At 34.5% G+C, this 12,829-nt stretch overlaps 1 protein-coding gene across 1 annotated transcript; it reads right to left on the bottom strand.

Annotated features, from left to right (window-relative positions):
• Positions 1–5,592: 5,592 nt before the first annotated feature.
• Positions 5,593–9,938, bottom strand: LOC107811117 (rop guanine nucleotide exchange factor 3-like). The gene is made up of 7 exons (XM_016635988.2): positions 9,348–9,938; positions 9,151–9,267; positions 8,908–9,062; positions 8,749–8,823; positions 8,342–8,650; positions 7,896–8,237; positions 5,593–7,785 (listed from the first exon to the last, which is right to left on the bottom strand). The coding sequence occupies exons 1-7, from the start codon at positions 9,658–9,660 to the stop codon at positions 7,663–7,665; spliced, it is 1,434 nt and encodes a 477-aa protein (XP_016491474.2). The 5' UTR covers positions 9,661–9,938; the 3' UTR covers positions 5,593–7,662.
• Between the last annotated feature and the right edge of the window lie 2,891 nt (positions 9,939–12,829).

Genomic DNA, 12,829 nt, shown 5'->3' with positions numbered 1-12,829 from the left:
TTATGTTCTTGGCAGACCAGCAGATTCTCCTCCCATGACTTGGGACAGGTTCACCCGTATCTTCCTAGACAAGTATATTCCACCCTCCCAGAGGGAAGAGTTGCGGTTTTAGTTTGAGCAGCTCCAGCAGGGTCAGATGTCAGTGACCGATTATGAGGCTAGGTTTTCTGAATTATCTCGCCATGCAGGGTCAGGTTTTGTATAATCTACTAGATGCTCATACACTTGTGACCCCAGGTCTTGGCATATACATTGGTAGAATTTGGTGTTTTATTATTTTTTTTAGTTTTAAATTTTGTCAATATATGCTTAATTTATTAAGTTGGCTTGCCTAGCTGTAGTGTTAGGCGCCATCACGACCTATAGGTGAAATAGGGTCGTGACAAGTAAGAAAGTTGATGTGCGCTCATTATATTATTTTGTGTGCAGACCAGGACCATTAATATAAAAGATATCAATTGGATATGAAAATAAGTGTACGAGGCATATTATAAGTGATGTGGGGTCTAAGGAGAGCCCTAAGTCCAAGTCAAGTTGGAAATTTCATGATAGACTAAAGTTCCAAATGAGTACGCACAAGACCAAACTTTGGACGAGCATATCTACATATATATAAATAGTTATGTGATGCATGACCTATAAACTTAAAGGTATTCGAGTCTAGTTTCTAACGCTTCAAACCGTTTATTATTTGAACATTCCTATAAGAGGTTATGACCAAATTACCAAAAACTAGCGAAGGAGTCTACAGATGCGAAGCATCCGAGGCCGCGTCCGAAAGAAAGACTGGCAGTGAAGTGCTGCCATAGCATCCAGGTCTGCATCTGAACTTCAAAGTGGAGTGAAGTGGGGATGCGAAGCATCTATGGTAGCATCCGAAACCCAGAAATTTGGGCCTATAAATACAAAATAATTTCGGGGTTCATTTTCGAATTTTGGAGCTCTTCTCCACTCTCTCAAGACCACCAACTCCCCTCTTCTTCAAGGTAAGAAATTTTCATTATTTTAGTATGAAATACTATCATTTCTACACTAGTATTGATGAAATCTACACATAAAATACATAGATCTTCAAAAAATTTCTTCAAGAACTCAAAGGAGGGTTTTGCAAGATTTCTTCCAAAAGGTAATCCTACACCCTTATACTTAAATGTATGAATATATTATGGTAATATGAGTATGAATTAAGTATAGGAACTCATGGTATGGTTATTGAAAGTCATAAGCTCCCAATTTAAATACATAACCATTATAGAAATTGAAAGGAGATTATTTGATGGAATGTTGTTGGTTGGGTGAGAATGGTTGGTCACACATGTGATGTTAGGATTATAAGTTGTTAAATAATGATGGTGGGATGAATTGTTAGTAAATTATGGTAGTTGAAATAACTATTTCTATGGTTAAGAAATGTATAAATGTATGCCCACTAGGTATTTGATAAATTGTCTAAATGGCCTAAACTATGGAATGGGTTACTAATGTTGGTCCCAATGGATGTTGATATTGTAGATTGAAATTGCTTAGTATAGTAGATCGTTGTAGTAACATTAAGGGGTGAATTTCAGTTTTGGATCGTTGGCATTGAATTGAGGAGACAAGAAGACATTCAGAGGTGGATACGCGCGGAATGGAATTTTCTAAGTATTGATTAGCTTGCTCGACGTTGGGTTCGCCTTGTTCGAGGTAAGTAACTCTTCTAATCTTGGAGCTGAGGGTATGAACCCTAAATATATGTATTTTGTGAATTATTGGGAGGTGACGCACATGCTAGGTGACGGGCGTGTGGGCGTGCACTATAGAAATTGTGACATAATTATTTCTGTAAAATTGTGTAGTAAATAATCTTGACATTTTCCATGCAGTTTTATGTGTTAATGAAATTGAGCTGAAAAGTATATTAAAAATCATGTTGAGGCTATGTTCCAGTATTATTGGGACCCACATAGGTCATATTATTGTGAATTATTTATTTTAAATTAAAAATTCATACTCAGTCATATTCATTTCAGTGCATATCATATCTTAGTCTCTGTTATTATTTATTGATACATCATATCATCATTTTGGGCTATTCTCATGACATTGTGAGCCCATGAGAGAGAGACTGGAGAGATTGATGATTGAGGGAGGCCAAGGGCCTGATTGTGAGGATATTTTTGGGATCGGGCTTCACGCCATAGCAGGCCATGTTGGCTTTATATACATTATACTATTGCACGTGAGTTGGCCATGCAGATCCTTATATATTATACTATTGCACGTGAGTTGGCCGTGCAGATCCTTACATTATACTATTTCACGTGAGTTGGCCGTGCAACACGTGAGTTATCCGTGCAGCACGTGAGTTATCCGTGCAGATCCAGATATGATATTGTAGCACGTGAGTTGTCCGTGCAGTACGTGAGTTGTCCGTGCAGCACGTGAGTTGTCCGTACTTATAGCGCTTGGGTTGTAGGAGCCCCTCGTGAGTTTGTACACACCCCTAGTGAGCGCAGTCGACTATAAATAGGGATCGGATTGCATGCCGCAACATGTATTGTATAGCGCTGAGTGATTGAGTGTGCTGAGCACAGTGAGAGAGAATGCGAGACAATGAGATTGAGTACTCTGAGAGTGTGAGTACATGAGTGCAATCTCTGAGATACATTGCATTGACATGCACACATGACATATATGCATAGAGATGTATTTTTCTCATGTTGTACGGTATCACATTATTCATGATTTCTCACACATGTTGACATATGGGCATAGTGATGCATTTGTTTTACACTGGTTATTTGGGAAAGAAAATGAGATATTTTATTTATTATTGAAAGGATTTTGGAAAAATTATTGTTTTCAAACTTATTCATATTTTTGGTAACTTCGGTAAACTATTCGGGTTTTCATTGATGTACTTGAAAGGCAGAACTATTTTCAGAAGTCATGATTTAGCTGAGCATTTATTCTTGAGTTACTTCTGGTATTACTTGTTTAATATTGTTATGAACTATTGTTGGTTATGGAAGTTGGACTCTGACCTTGGTAGAAGCTCGTCACTACTTTTAACCTATGGCTAGGTTTGTTAGTTACTCAGTACATGTGGTCGGTTGTACTGATACTGCACTTCTGCACATTGCGTGCAGATATTGGTTGTCGTTGTGGCTGTGTTCGATGGTTGCCGGATTTAAAGATGTACCTGCGTTCCTGTTGCAGCTACCTCTTGTTCAAGGTAGCCTTAGATTTATAAAAGCTCTGTTTATGTATTATTCAAACAGAATATGTATTTATTTTATTTTCGCTTTGTATACTCTATTCTTAGAAGCTCATGATTTGTACTACCAGTTTTTGGGAAAATGTATTGGTTTTAGATATTCTCTTTTAAATAATTATTATTGTAATTGGATAATTGAAAGTTGGCTTACCTAGCGGGTTAGGTTAGGTGCCATCATGACTAGTTGGATTTTGGATTGTGACAAAATAAATAAAAAGACAATATATACTTAAGAACAAAAGATGTAACATGGGGAAAGCTTGAAAAAAAAAGTGTTGGCAACTGCTTTCTGCTCTCTTATTTGAGAAAATAATTTACCACACAATGAACTTTTAAGTGTAGAAAGGCCAAAAGGAATATAAAAGATTGAAGTTAAATATAGTTTGAAGAGAGAGTAATAAAGTGATAAAAGTAATGTAGGCCATGTGATAATGATGATGTGTATAAATGAGGTAAGAATACACACGTAAAGTTTAGGGCATTTAAGGTGAATTCCAAAAGTAACTATTCCTATTCCCAATATCTCGAGCGGTCCCAAATTATTTTTTTCATTAAAAAATATGCTTTTTCTTTGATATACTAAATATTTTTTTAAAAAAAATTATCATATACAACTATTTAATATTAGAAATTTCGGGAGCCCCACAGATATGGGGCCTCAAGCAACTTGCCTTGCCGCCCCTGGCAACGACAAAAAGGTCATTATTTTTCGTTTTGTTTCCTTGACATACTCTTATTATTTTAGAACAAGATCTCTGCAACTGAGAACAAGAAAAAAAGGTAGAGATGATTAGAGAAAGATGAGAAACAGAATCTCGCAAGTGTTTTACAAAAGGAAAAAAAAAGAAGACAATTAGTTAACCGAAAACTCTGAAACTGAAACCAAGGATTCTTGTGGGAGCAAGAAAACACACCCCACATCCTGTTTTGTGTAGTCTGAGTCAAATTTGAATGCCGAATGATTAAACACATGCTAAATCTGTGTTTTCTAGCATATAACTTTGTGACATCTGGTTGCGAACAAATAATAAATCAAAAGATTGTCGCTTATAATCCTCTTATTTAAAATTTTAAACTTGTGGAAAAGAATTCTTTTATTAAAAATATAGTATATTTTATGTGCAAGAAGCTCTTATGTGTGACTTAACACCTTGTTTGGTTGATTGTTACATATTTTTACTTTAAATAACATAATGTTTATTTTATTTTTACTTAAATTTATTGTATCGTATAGTTAAATTTGTCATTATGTAACGACGAAAAGTGCCGCTTTATGTAATGACCGATTTGGTATTGTCGCGTCGTTATCTTATTTTTTCCTCTCATCTTGTCCTTGTCATTAAATAATTATATTTTATCTTTTACTCTATATTCTTATATGATAATTCTATCTCGTACCCTACTTCTTCTTTTTTTTGGTAATATTGCAAGTCTATTCTTCATATTGCTGGTGCATGACATTAAATAATACAATCTATCCAATTAAACATTGTATCCATCAAAACAATACAGTACAATATAATACAATACGATACATTATAAAACGATATGTAATAACCCGCCAAACAAGCTGTAATTTGGTGATGGACGGGATAAGCTTCAAAGTTCAAACCATGGACATTTTCGTGTTCCGTGTTCTAGAAGTTTGATTTGTTAAAGAATATATATATATATATATATATATATATATATATATATATATATATATATATATCTTTGCATATTTCTTTAAAAAGTACATTAACTTAACTAATACTCCCTCCGTTTTAATTTATGCGAACCTATTTGACTGGACACGGAATTTAAGAAATAAGAGAAGACTTTTGAACTTGTGGTATAAAATGAGGCACACATATTTTGTATGGCTATAAATTATTGCATAAAAGTAAATTATTTTCAAATATGGAAAGAGGTTATATATTATTTTTGGCACGAACTAAAAAGAAAATAGATTCACATAAATTGAAACAGAGGAATTATTTAAGTAATATATCAGTGTAAAATTTTTTACACTATAGATTGATTTGTTAAATTATAATGATAGCATACTTAAATATACTGTAAATTTATGAGAAAAAGAAAACAAGAAAAAAATTCACCTCAAAGTACACTTGTGACTGAATAAGTCAGCAAGTGATCAGATCCATGTCAATCACCTCTGTGCAGGGTCCCACTTTTAATAGATTCCCAAACTCCCAAAAAACAACCAAAACAGAAGCTGCCACAAAAATCCTATGCTCCTCTTTTGCAGTTTAATCACACAATTCATCACTGTACAACTTGTTGACTCTCAAATTTCCATGATCAATTAGTATATAGAGTTCAATCTAAAATTTCTAGTGATTCTTTTTTGGATTTTGTTGGTTGAATTTTGAAGAAATGGATAATGATGATGAGAAAAGGGAGAGTGGGATTGCAGAGAAGAAGGTGGCTGTGGCTGATGTTGAAGCATTGAAGAAATGTTTGGAGGAAAACAAAGGGGACAATGATAAATGCAAGTCATTGGTTGAAGCTTTCAAGTCTTCATCAAGAATTAGGCCATTGAGACCAATGAGGCTCAGAACTGGTTCTTGGACTGATGTGTAAAAAGCTCTAATCTTTCAGCATAAATAATATACTATAAAGCTCCAATCTTTGAACAAATGGTAGTCCTTTTTTCCAATGTTTATATAAATTCTGTCTATAGTGGCTTAGGATTGATGATGATAAAAACTATCCTTTTAGGTCAGTCATTTCCGAGAAGCACATGTGGTATTGTTTCATTTGCTTTCAGCAGTGGAAAATTGATCCTGAATTGTGCTTTTTTTTTTCTTTTTTGTTCCCCTAGTTAAATACTAAGCAGGGAATCAAGAAACTGTTCTTATGACAGTAGTTTGGTGAATGATAATTCTCACTGGGCTATATGCTCAAGTAATATGTAATGTTTTTTTGACTGCTCATTTATCAAAAACAATTCCAGTTTCTGAGGCTTAAAGAATTCTTTGAGGGGTCGTTTGGTTGGAACAAGTTACCCCAAGATTAATTATCTTGGGATTAGTTATTCCACCATCCCAAGGGATAAAAAAAAAATACAATTTCGGAATTAGTTATAACACGATTTTATTACAACCAAACATGTGATTAACTCATCTCAATTTTAATCCCGTGATTATACCAAACGAGCTATTATTTCTTTTTTCCCTGAGAGTGTATGCTATTATTTTTTTTTCCCGCTATTTCATATCAGATGGTAGTACGTTGGCATTTGTATTGCGAACATATTATTCCTGACAAATTGGGGCGGGATGGATGAAATGGAAACTCGCTTCCGGTGTTTTGTGTGACAAGAAGGTGCCACCGAAACTAAAGGGTAAGTTCTACAGAGTGGTGGTCAGACCAACGATGTTGTATGGGCCTGAGGGTTGGCCAGCCAAGACCGCTCATGTCCAAAAGATGAAGGTAGCAGAGATGAGGATGTTAAGATGGATGTGCGGGCACACCAGGTTAGATAGGATCAGAAATGAGGTTATTCGCGATAAGGTGAGTGTGACCCCTATTGAGGACAAGATTCGGGAAGCTCGGTTTAGGTGGTTTGGACATTTGAGGAGGAGGAGCACAAACGCCCTGGTGAGGAGGTGTGAGAGGTTAACATTGGAGGGCCTACGGAGAGGTAGAAGTAGGCCAAAGAAGAGGTGGAGAGAGTTGATTAGGCAAGACATGACGCAACTTTAGCTGACCGAGGACATGACCCTTGATAGGAAGGTATGGATGTCGAGGATTAGGGTAGTAGAGTAGGTAGTGTAGAGTGTTCATAGCAGTAGTATTGGCACGCAATCTCGCTTTCTGTTGGTAGTAGGTTTTTATGACTAACCGTTGTTTTCTTTCATTGTTGATCACCTTACTATCTTGTTGTTTTTATTTTGCTTTTATATGGCTTTTTGGTACTGTCCCTTGTCTATATTTTCATTAATGTGGTGATCCTCACAAGGTAGGGGTAAGGTCTGCGTACACACTACCCTTCCAAACCCCAATGTGTGGGATAATACTGGGTATGTTGTTGTTGTTGTTGTATTATTCCTGACAAAATGCAGATGGAAGGGACATAAAATGCCCTCATTAGAGGATCTAAGGAATGAGAATGCCGATAAAGAATAGAAAACTACAGAATTTGGCTCTCGGATATAAAATATAAATATACAAAATCATGATAAAAACAGATTTCCAAGTTCGAATACTTCTCTCAAATTACAGAATCAATTTGGTTATCACGTAGTGAAATTGATCCTTCTTTTGTCAAGTTCTCGACTTGGTGCTATTCTATTCAGTAATGATCCTTTGTTACAGGAAGTTTAACTGTATTTCCGGAGGAGCTGAAATTTGAATCCTATTTGCAGAAATCAAAAAGGCTTTGCTTACTGCAGTCCCTACTCTTCTTGGTTTTTCATGGTCTTATCTACAAAAAGCACATCTTCAATCCAAGCAACAACGTTGAATGCCAAACTTTCCAATACTCTAGAATAGCTCTCCAAGATTGCCTTTCCAACATCCTGCAACAGTCAGTAAATATATCTTCGTTCACTTATCTATTCAAGTGTAAGGCCTAACAATTACATTGTTCGGTCAAGTATTCAAGATATGGATTCATTGAAATTTTTACCTTATTGAAATGGATCTTGCTTGTGTCCAATGTTGTTTGTGAAAGTTCAGGATACCGTTGCTTCAAAGAAAACAACAAACTTTCTGCTCGTTCTGCTAAGACATGATTCTTATCAGTCCGATCTTCAGAGACAAGATCTTTTACCATGACCCATGATGATTTCGATTGAGGCATGCATGTTTTACGTTTCCATGTATACATTGAAGCTTCAATCTTGTCAGCAAGTTCAAGTGCTTCATGTTCAGAGCTTATGTTTAGACTGTCAAGGAGATGTTCTGGGGAAAACTTCTCCACTGAATACATGTGGCGATAGATTGAGTCTCCAACACTCGCCTTTCCACTCTGTACCAAAATTATCTCCTCATTAGTACTGCAATTTCCTATGTTTGTGTATTATGTTTTGAGTATGTTATTCATTTAATCAAGAATTATTCAATAGAAGGTACCTTAGGGAGTGATGCCATGTATGATTCTGGGATTTCCATTTCAGAAAGAATGCTGCTATTGATGGCCATTGCTGCTTTATGAATTTGGTTGGCACAGTCACGCTTGTGTCTCAAGTGCTTCCTTGCCTTCTCGGAGATTCCACCAGAAGGAACACAAACAACTGGTAACCACCACTTCTCTTCTTTGCGCTGAGGTTGAGGCTGAACCTGAATAATCTTCCTAAACGATCCAGCACGTGTTGAGTTGCTTGACATGCTTCCTTGCTCAGCATACCAGAACTCAGTGGCCTCAAAACTGTCCAAGATTTCCTATAAAAGATCTCATTTTTAGCTTCATGTTGCTAAAATGGAACTTGATTTTGAATGAACATTTTGATTTTGAGGAGATTGTAGTTGTGTGGTCTTACCAGGAGCATGGCGTCGAGTTTTCTCAGTGCAGGAAGGTTGATGTAGATATCTGATCTAGGCCTGCTTGTCAATGCCTAAAAGTAGTTGACATTGTGTTAATACTCTCAAATATGCAAAAGTGAAAAGAGAGTAAATCTTCTGCTAAAAAGAGTTTTCACCTCAACAGTGGTTCCATCTTGAAACTTTTGTGATGTAGTAACAAATTCCACAATGTAATCACATATAGATAAGAGACAATTCATCTCTCTCTTCCACATTATTTTCTTGTCAGGATGTAAAGGTTCCAATCTTTGGTGTTGACCAAACATAGATGCTGAAGAAGAAAACAACAATCAGTAAACAAAAAATAGAACAAGAATCATATTAAACTGGGATTTAGAATGTCTATTTGAGAAACTTACCATAAAGATTTGTAATGGAATTTGAGATTGTCACTGCTGTTGATACACCTTTTCCCCCTCCTGACATGTCCTCTCCTAATAACAACTTTGAAAATCTCTCCTTCATCAATTCAAGCTCTACAAAGTTTTCGATACCAAAGTTAGCAAAATCATATATGAAGCTTAAACTTGTAATCCTATTTAGTTTATTGACTTACCTAAATCTATTGTTTCAGGATCATCTGCAATAGTCTTGTGCTGCCTCATTCCTAGTCTCGAAAGAACAGCACGAGTGGGAGATTTCATGCCTCGCGAGCTCATAGGAGATCCTGTCTCAGACCAACTATTTTCATCTGTATGTTCTGAAAAGGCTGAGGTCTCTGAGTTTGTTCTGCAATAGGCAAAAGAATAGCCACTCAACGTCGAAAAACCTGTTGTTTCAGTAGGTGATTGATCATCCACAGAAGATGGTGATGGTTGATATCCATATCCCACATCAGGACTTTCATCAGGACTTGAAATATTTTCCATTTTGAGACTCTCTTGCTGTAAATTCTCTGGTCAAATCTGCAAAACAATCAACAAAATGCCACAAGTTGTTTCAAGATTTGCAAGCAAAAGTTTCAAGAAAATTGATGTCTTCTTTCAAATCCAAAAGCTTTTTAACTACCCGGGAACTAAACTGAAATTAAAAATAACAGAATCTACAGCAAAAAGATAAAGTACAATGTTTTATACTCTTTTTGGACAAAAGCAAAAGAAAAATAGCATGTGTCATTGTTAACTGCAACTTTAAATAAGTCTCTGAATATGCAGCAAAGTTTGTATACAAAAGCAGTCTTGAATATGAAGATAAAAACTGAAATTTAAACATTTAAAGCTAACGGTACTGAACAAAAAAGCAAACGGTTAACCATTTCTTTATGTTACCTTTTAACAGTCACAGATTTTTGAATTTGAATAGTTGAAGGCAAAGCTAATACTGAAGGCAGTTTGAAACTGTTCCCTCCTTAAATCTTCTTCTTTTCTATTTACAAAAAGAAATCTGATTTATCTAAAGAACAAAATCAAATCTTGGCCGTCTGATCAAAATACAATCAAACAAAGAACACCCTTTTGCTGAAAATGGTTTCAGAATTGGCCATGAAGTTCTGAGCTTTTCTTGAAAATGTACAATGAGGCATGCATTATATGGTAGTGAGATTATAGTAATACATGGTTTTATGCATATTTAATGTAAATTAATATTTCTATTATTATATATATATATTTTTCAATTGCATCAAAAATATATTAGTCCTGTACACACGAATGAGCTGGTCCATTGGATGCTTCCTTGAACTCAAAGGCTGTATTGCTAAGGTCAATAAGAATTCAAAATTAGATTTGATGGGTTAAAAAAGACAAAAGAAAATAGAGAATTTGTCTTCGATTTAGTTCTTACAATTTGATAATCAACTTCTTAATCAGAAAAAGGGGATTTTTAAGAGAATGATAGCAAGTCCGCTTGGATTGAAGGAATTTGAATTAGTGGGGCGGTTTTTGATAATTTACGATAAGTTTGGATTAGCTTTAAAATTAGAGATAAGCTGGAATTTAGTTGATTATTAATTAGTTAAATAGATGTGATATTTTTATTAGCCTGTGATTTGGCCCACAAGCTAACTAAAAAAATGAGTTATTCACAACCAATTTGCTCAATTTCTGAGATAATTTTAGAAACAAAGAATTTATTAAGATGCAATTAAAGGCAATACAAAACATTACCAAGAATTAAAATAACTATTAAGGCGCAATTAGGCTGCCAAGACTTTTACCACTAATTTTCTGTTGAAATTATGATTATTTTTCTAATGAAAAGTTGGATTATATGCAAATTTCATTCAAAAGTACAGGGAAAAAAAACTAAGAATTAAAATAGAAAAAAGAAAAGAACAAAGTAGGAATTATCAGACAAGTGCCTATTTCATATAAGAGGGTAGTTACGGTTGTCGGGAGTTGAGCAATGAGGCATGTGAATAAATCTTTATAAACCATCTAAATAATTATGGAGTTGTGAGGAAAAAAAAATATAATTATGGAGCAATTGGAGAAAATAGTATAAAAATTGGAGAAAGGGATGAATCATTCTATAACGAAGAGGTAAGTGGTAGACGTGCTTGCAACTCTTATTTTCTCTCATGTGGAATATAGTCTATGACTACATGCTATAAAATATTGAGGTTTAGTCAAATAGTTCTTAATATGTATGCAAATACATGAACCATAGTGGAACTTGTCACCGACAATACATAAATAAAAAAAGAAAGGAGTGAAATATATTCTCTGGAGAAAGTCATGTATCTTTTTCTTGAAAGGTCACACAATTTATTAAAAATTTAATGAGTTTAGTAAAAAAAAAAAAAAAAAAGGAATAGAAAGAGGATATTCCCATAAATTTGGATGACAATCCAAGGAAATTACTCTAATATATTTAAACTACGAAATTGCATGACATTCACCCTCCAATTAGGAATAGAAGTCATAACTTTGTGTAAAGTCTTGATGCATGTATTTTGAGAATCGTATAACAACAACAACAATAACAACCCAGTATAATCTCACTAGTGGGGTCTGGGGAGGGTGATGTGAGACTTGTATAATAATAACAACAACAACAACCCAGTATAATCCCACTAGTGGGGTCTGAGGAGGGTAGTGTGTACGCAGACTTTACTCCTACCCTGGGATAGAGAGACTGTTTCCGATAGACCATTGGCTCCCTCCCTCCAAGAATTCTTCACATTGCTTTTGTATAGAAGAAGGGGAAAAAAAAAGCAGATTGCCCATAACCAAGACCCCATTGATTTACTTAGCCCGCATAAGTGTTCAAAAATTCGGAAAAATGATATTATATAGTTATTTTTAAAATAATAACAATTTTTATTTTTATTTTTTATATATATAAATTTTTGTATGTTATATACATAAAATATATAAATTTTATATACATTTACGACTATAGTATATCAATAATTTCGACTATGGGCTAAAAGTGATATTTGCCCTTACATCGATATCATTGTGGAGGAAAAAGACTTAACCAATAGCACAAGTTATACTCCCCATTCAATGAACATTTTCCCTTAAAAAATACATTTATACCAAACAACGAAAATTATTTTATCAAGGAAAATGCAAAATTATTTTCAGTTTAGCATCCCATTGCATTTCAGGAGGCTAAAGGAACTAGCTGCACTAACTGTTCAACAAGATTAACTTGTTTTTCTGTCTGTTTCCAAAAATATACAAGCTATTTTCTATTTTCATCAAGAATAGCGTCTAGTTTCTAGCATTCAGCTGTCGGTCCAGTAATCTTTTCTTTCCTAACATCTTCTTCTACGGTATTCAAGAGAAATGACTGTTTAACTTAAAAAAAGTTTATGTGGTCAAAATAAATAAACGAATAATTTGGGTTTCTAACAACTAATCTTCACTTTTCAAAATATAAAAAAAATAAACAATGATAAAAAGTAATACTAAAAGAATAAGAAAATAGAAATCTTATTAATGATTGTTGCTTTCTTTCAATAGGAAAGAACAAAATATTCCAATGACAGAGAATAATAAGAATATTGACAACTGATAGTATAACTTCTTAGATTTTCGATGGGGATACAAGATATTGTTGGGATTTTAAGCTTGTATAGGTTAAAGATGG

Source organism: Nicotiana tabacum, chromosome 19, assembly GCF_000715075.1.
Source record: "Nicotiana tabacum cultivar K326 chromosome 19, ASM71507v2, whole genome shotgun sequence".
NCBI lineage: Eukaryota > Viridiplantae > Streptophyta > Magnoliopsida > Solanales > Solanaceae > Nicotiana > Nicotiana tabacum.
This window is presented reverse-complemented; position numbering and strand designations above follow the sequence as displayed.

Bases quoted from the DNA above. Each gene is read 5' to 3' on its own strand.
- LOC107811117 (XM_016635988.2), bottom strand. From the start codon at position 9,660: ATGGAAAATATTTCAAGTCCTGATGAAAGTCCTGATGTGGGATATGGA. The intron at 8,651-8,748 runs GTAAGACCACAC...GATCTTTTATAG, and splicing joins AACTCGACGCCATGCTCCTG to GAAATCTTGGACAGTTTTGA. The intron at 7,786-7,895 runs GTAAAAATTTCA...TGACTGTTGCAG, and splicing joins GCAAGATCCATTTCAATAAG to GATGTTGGAAAGGCAATCTT.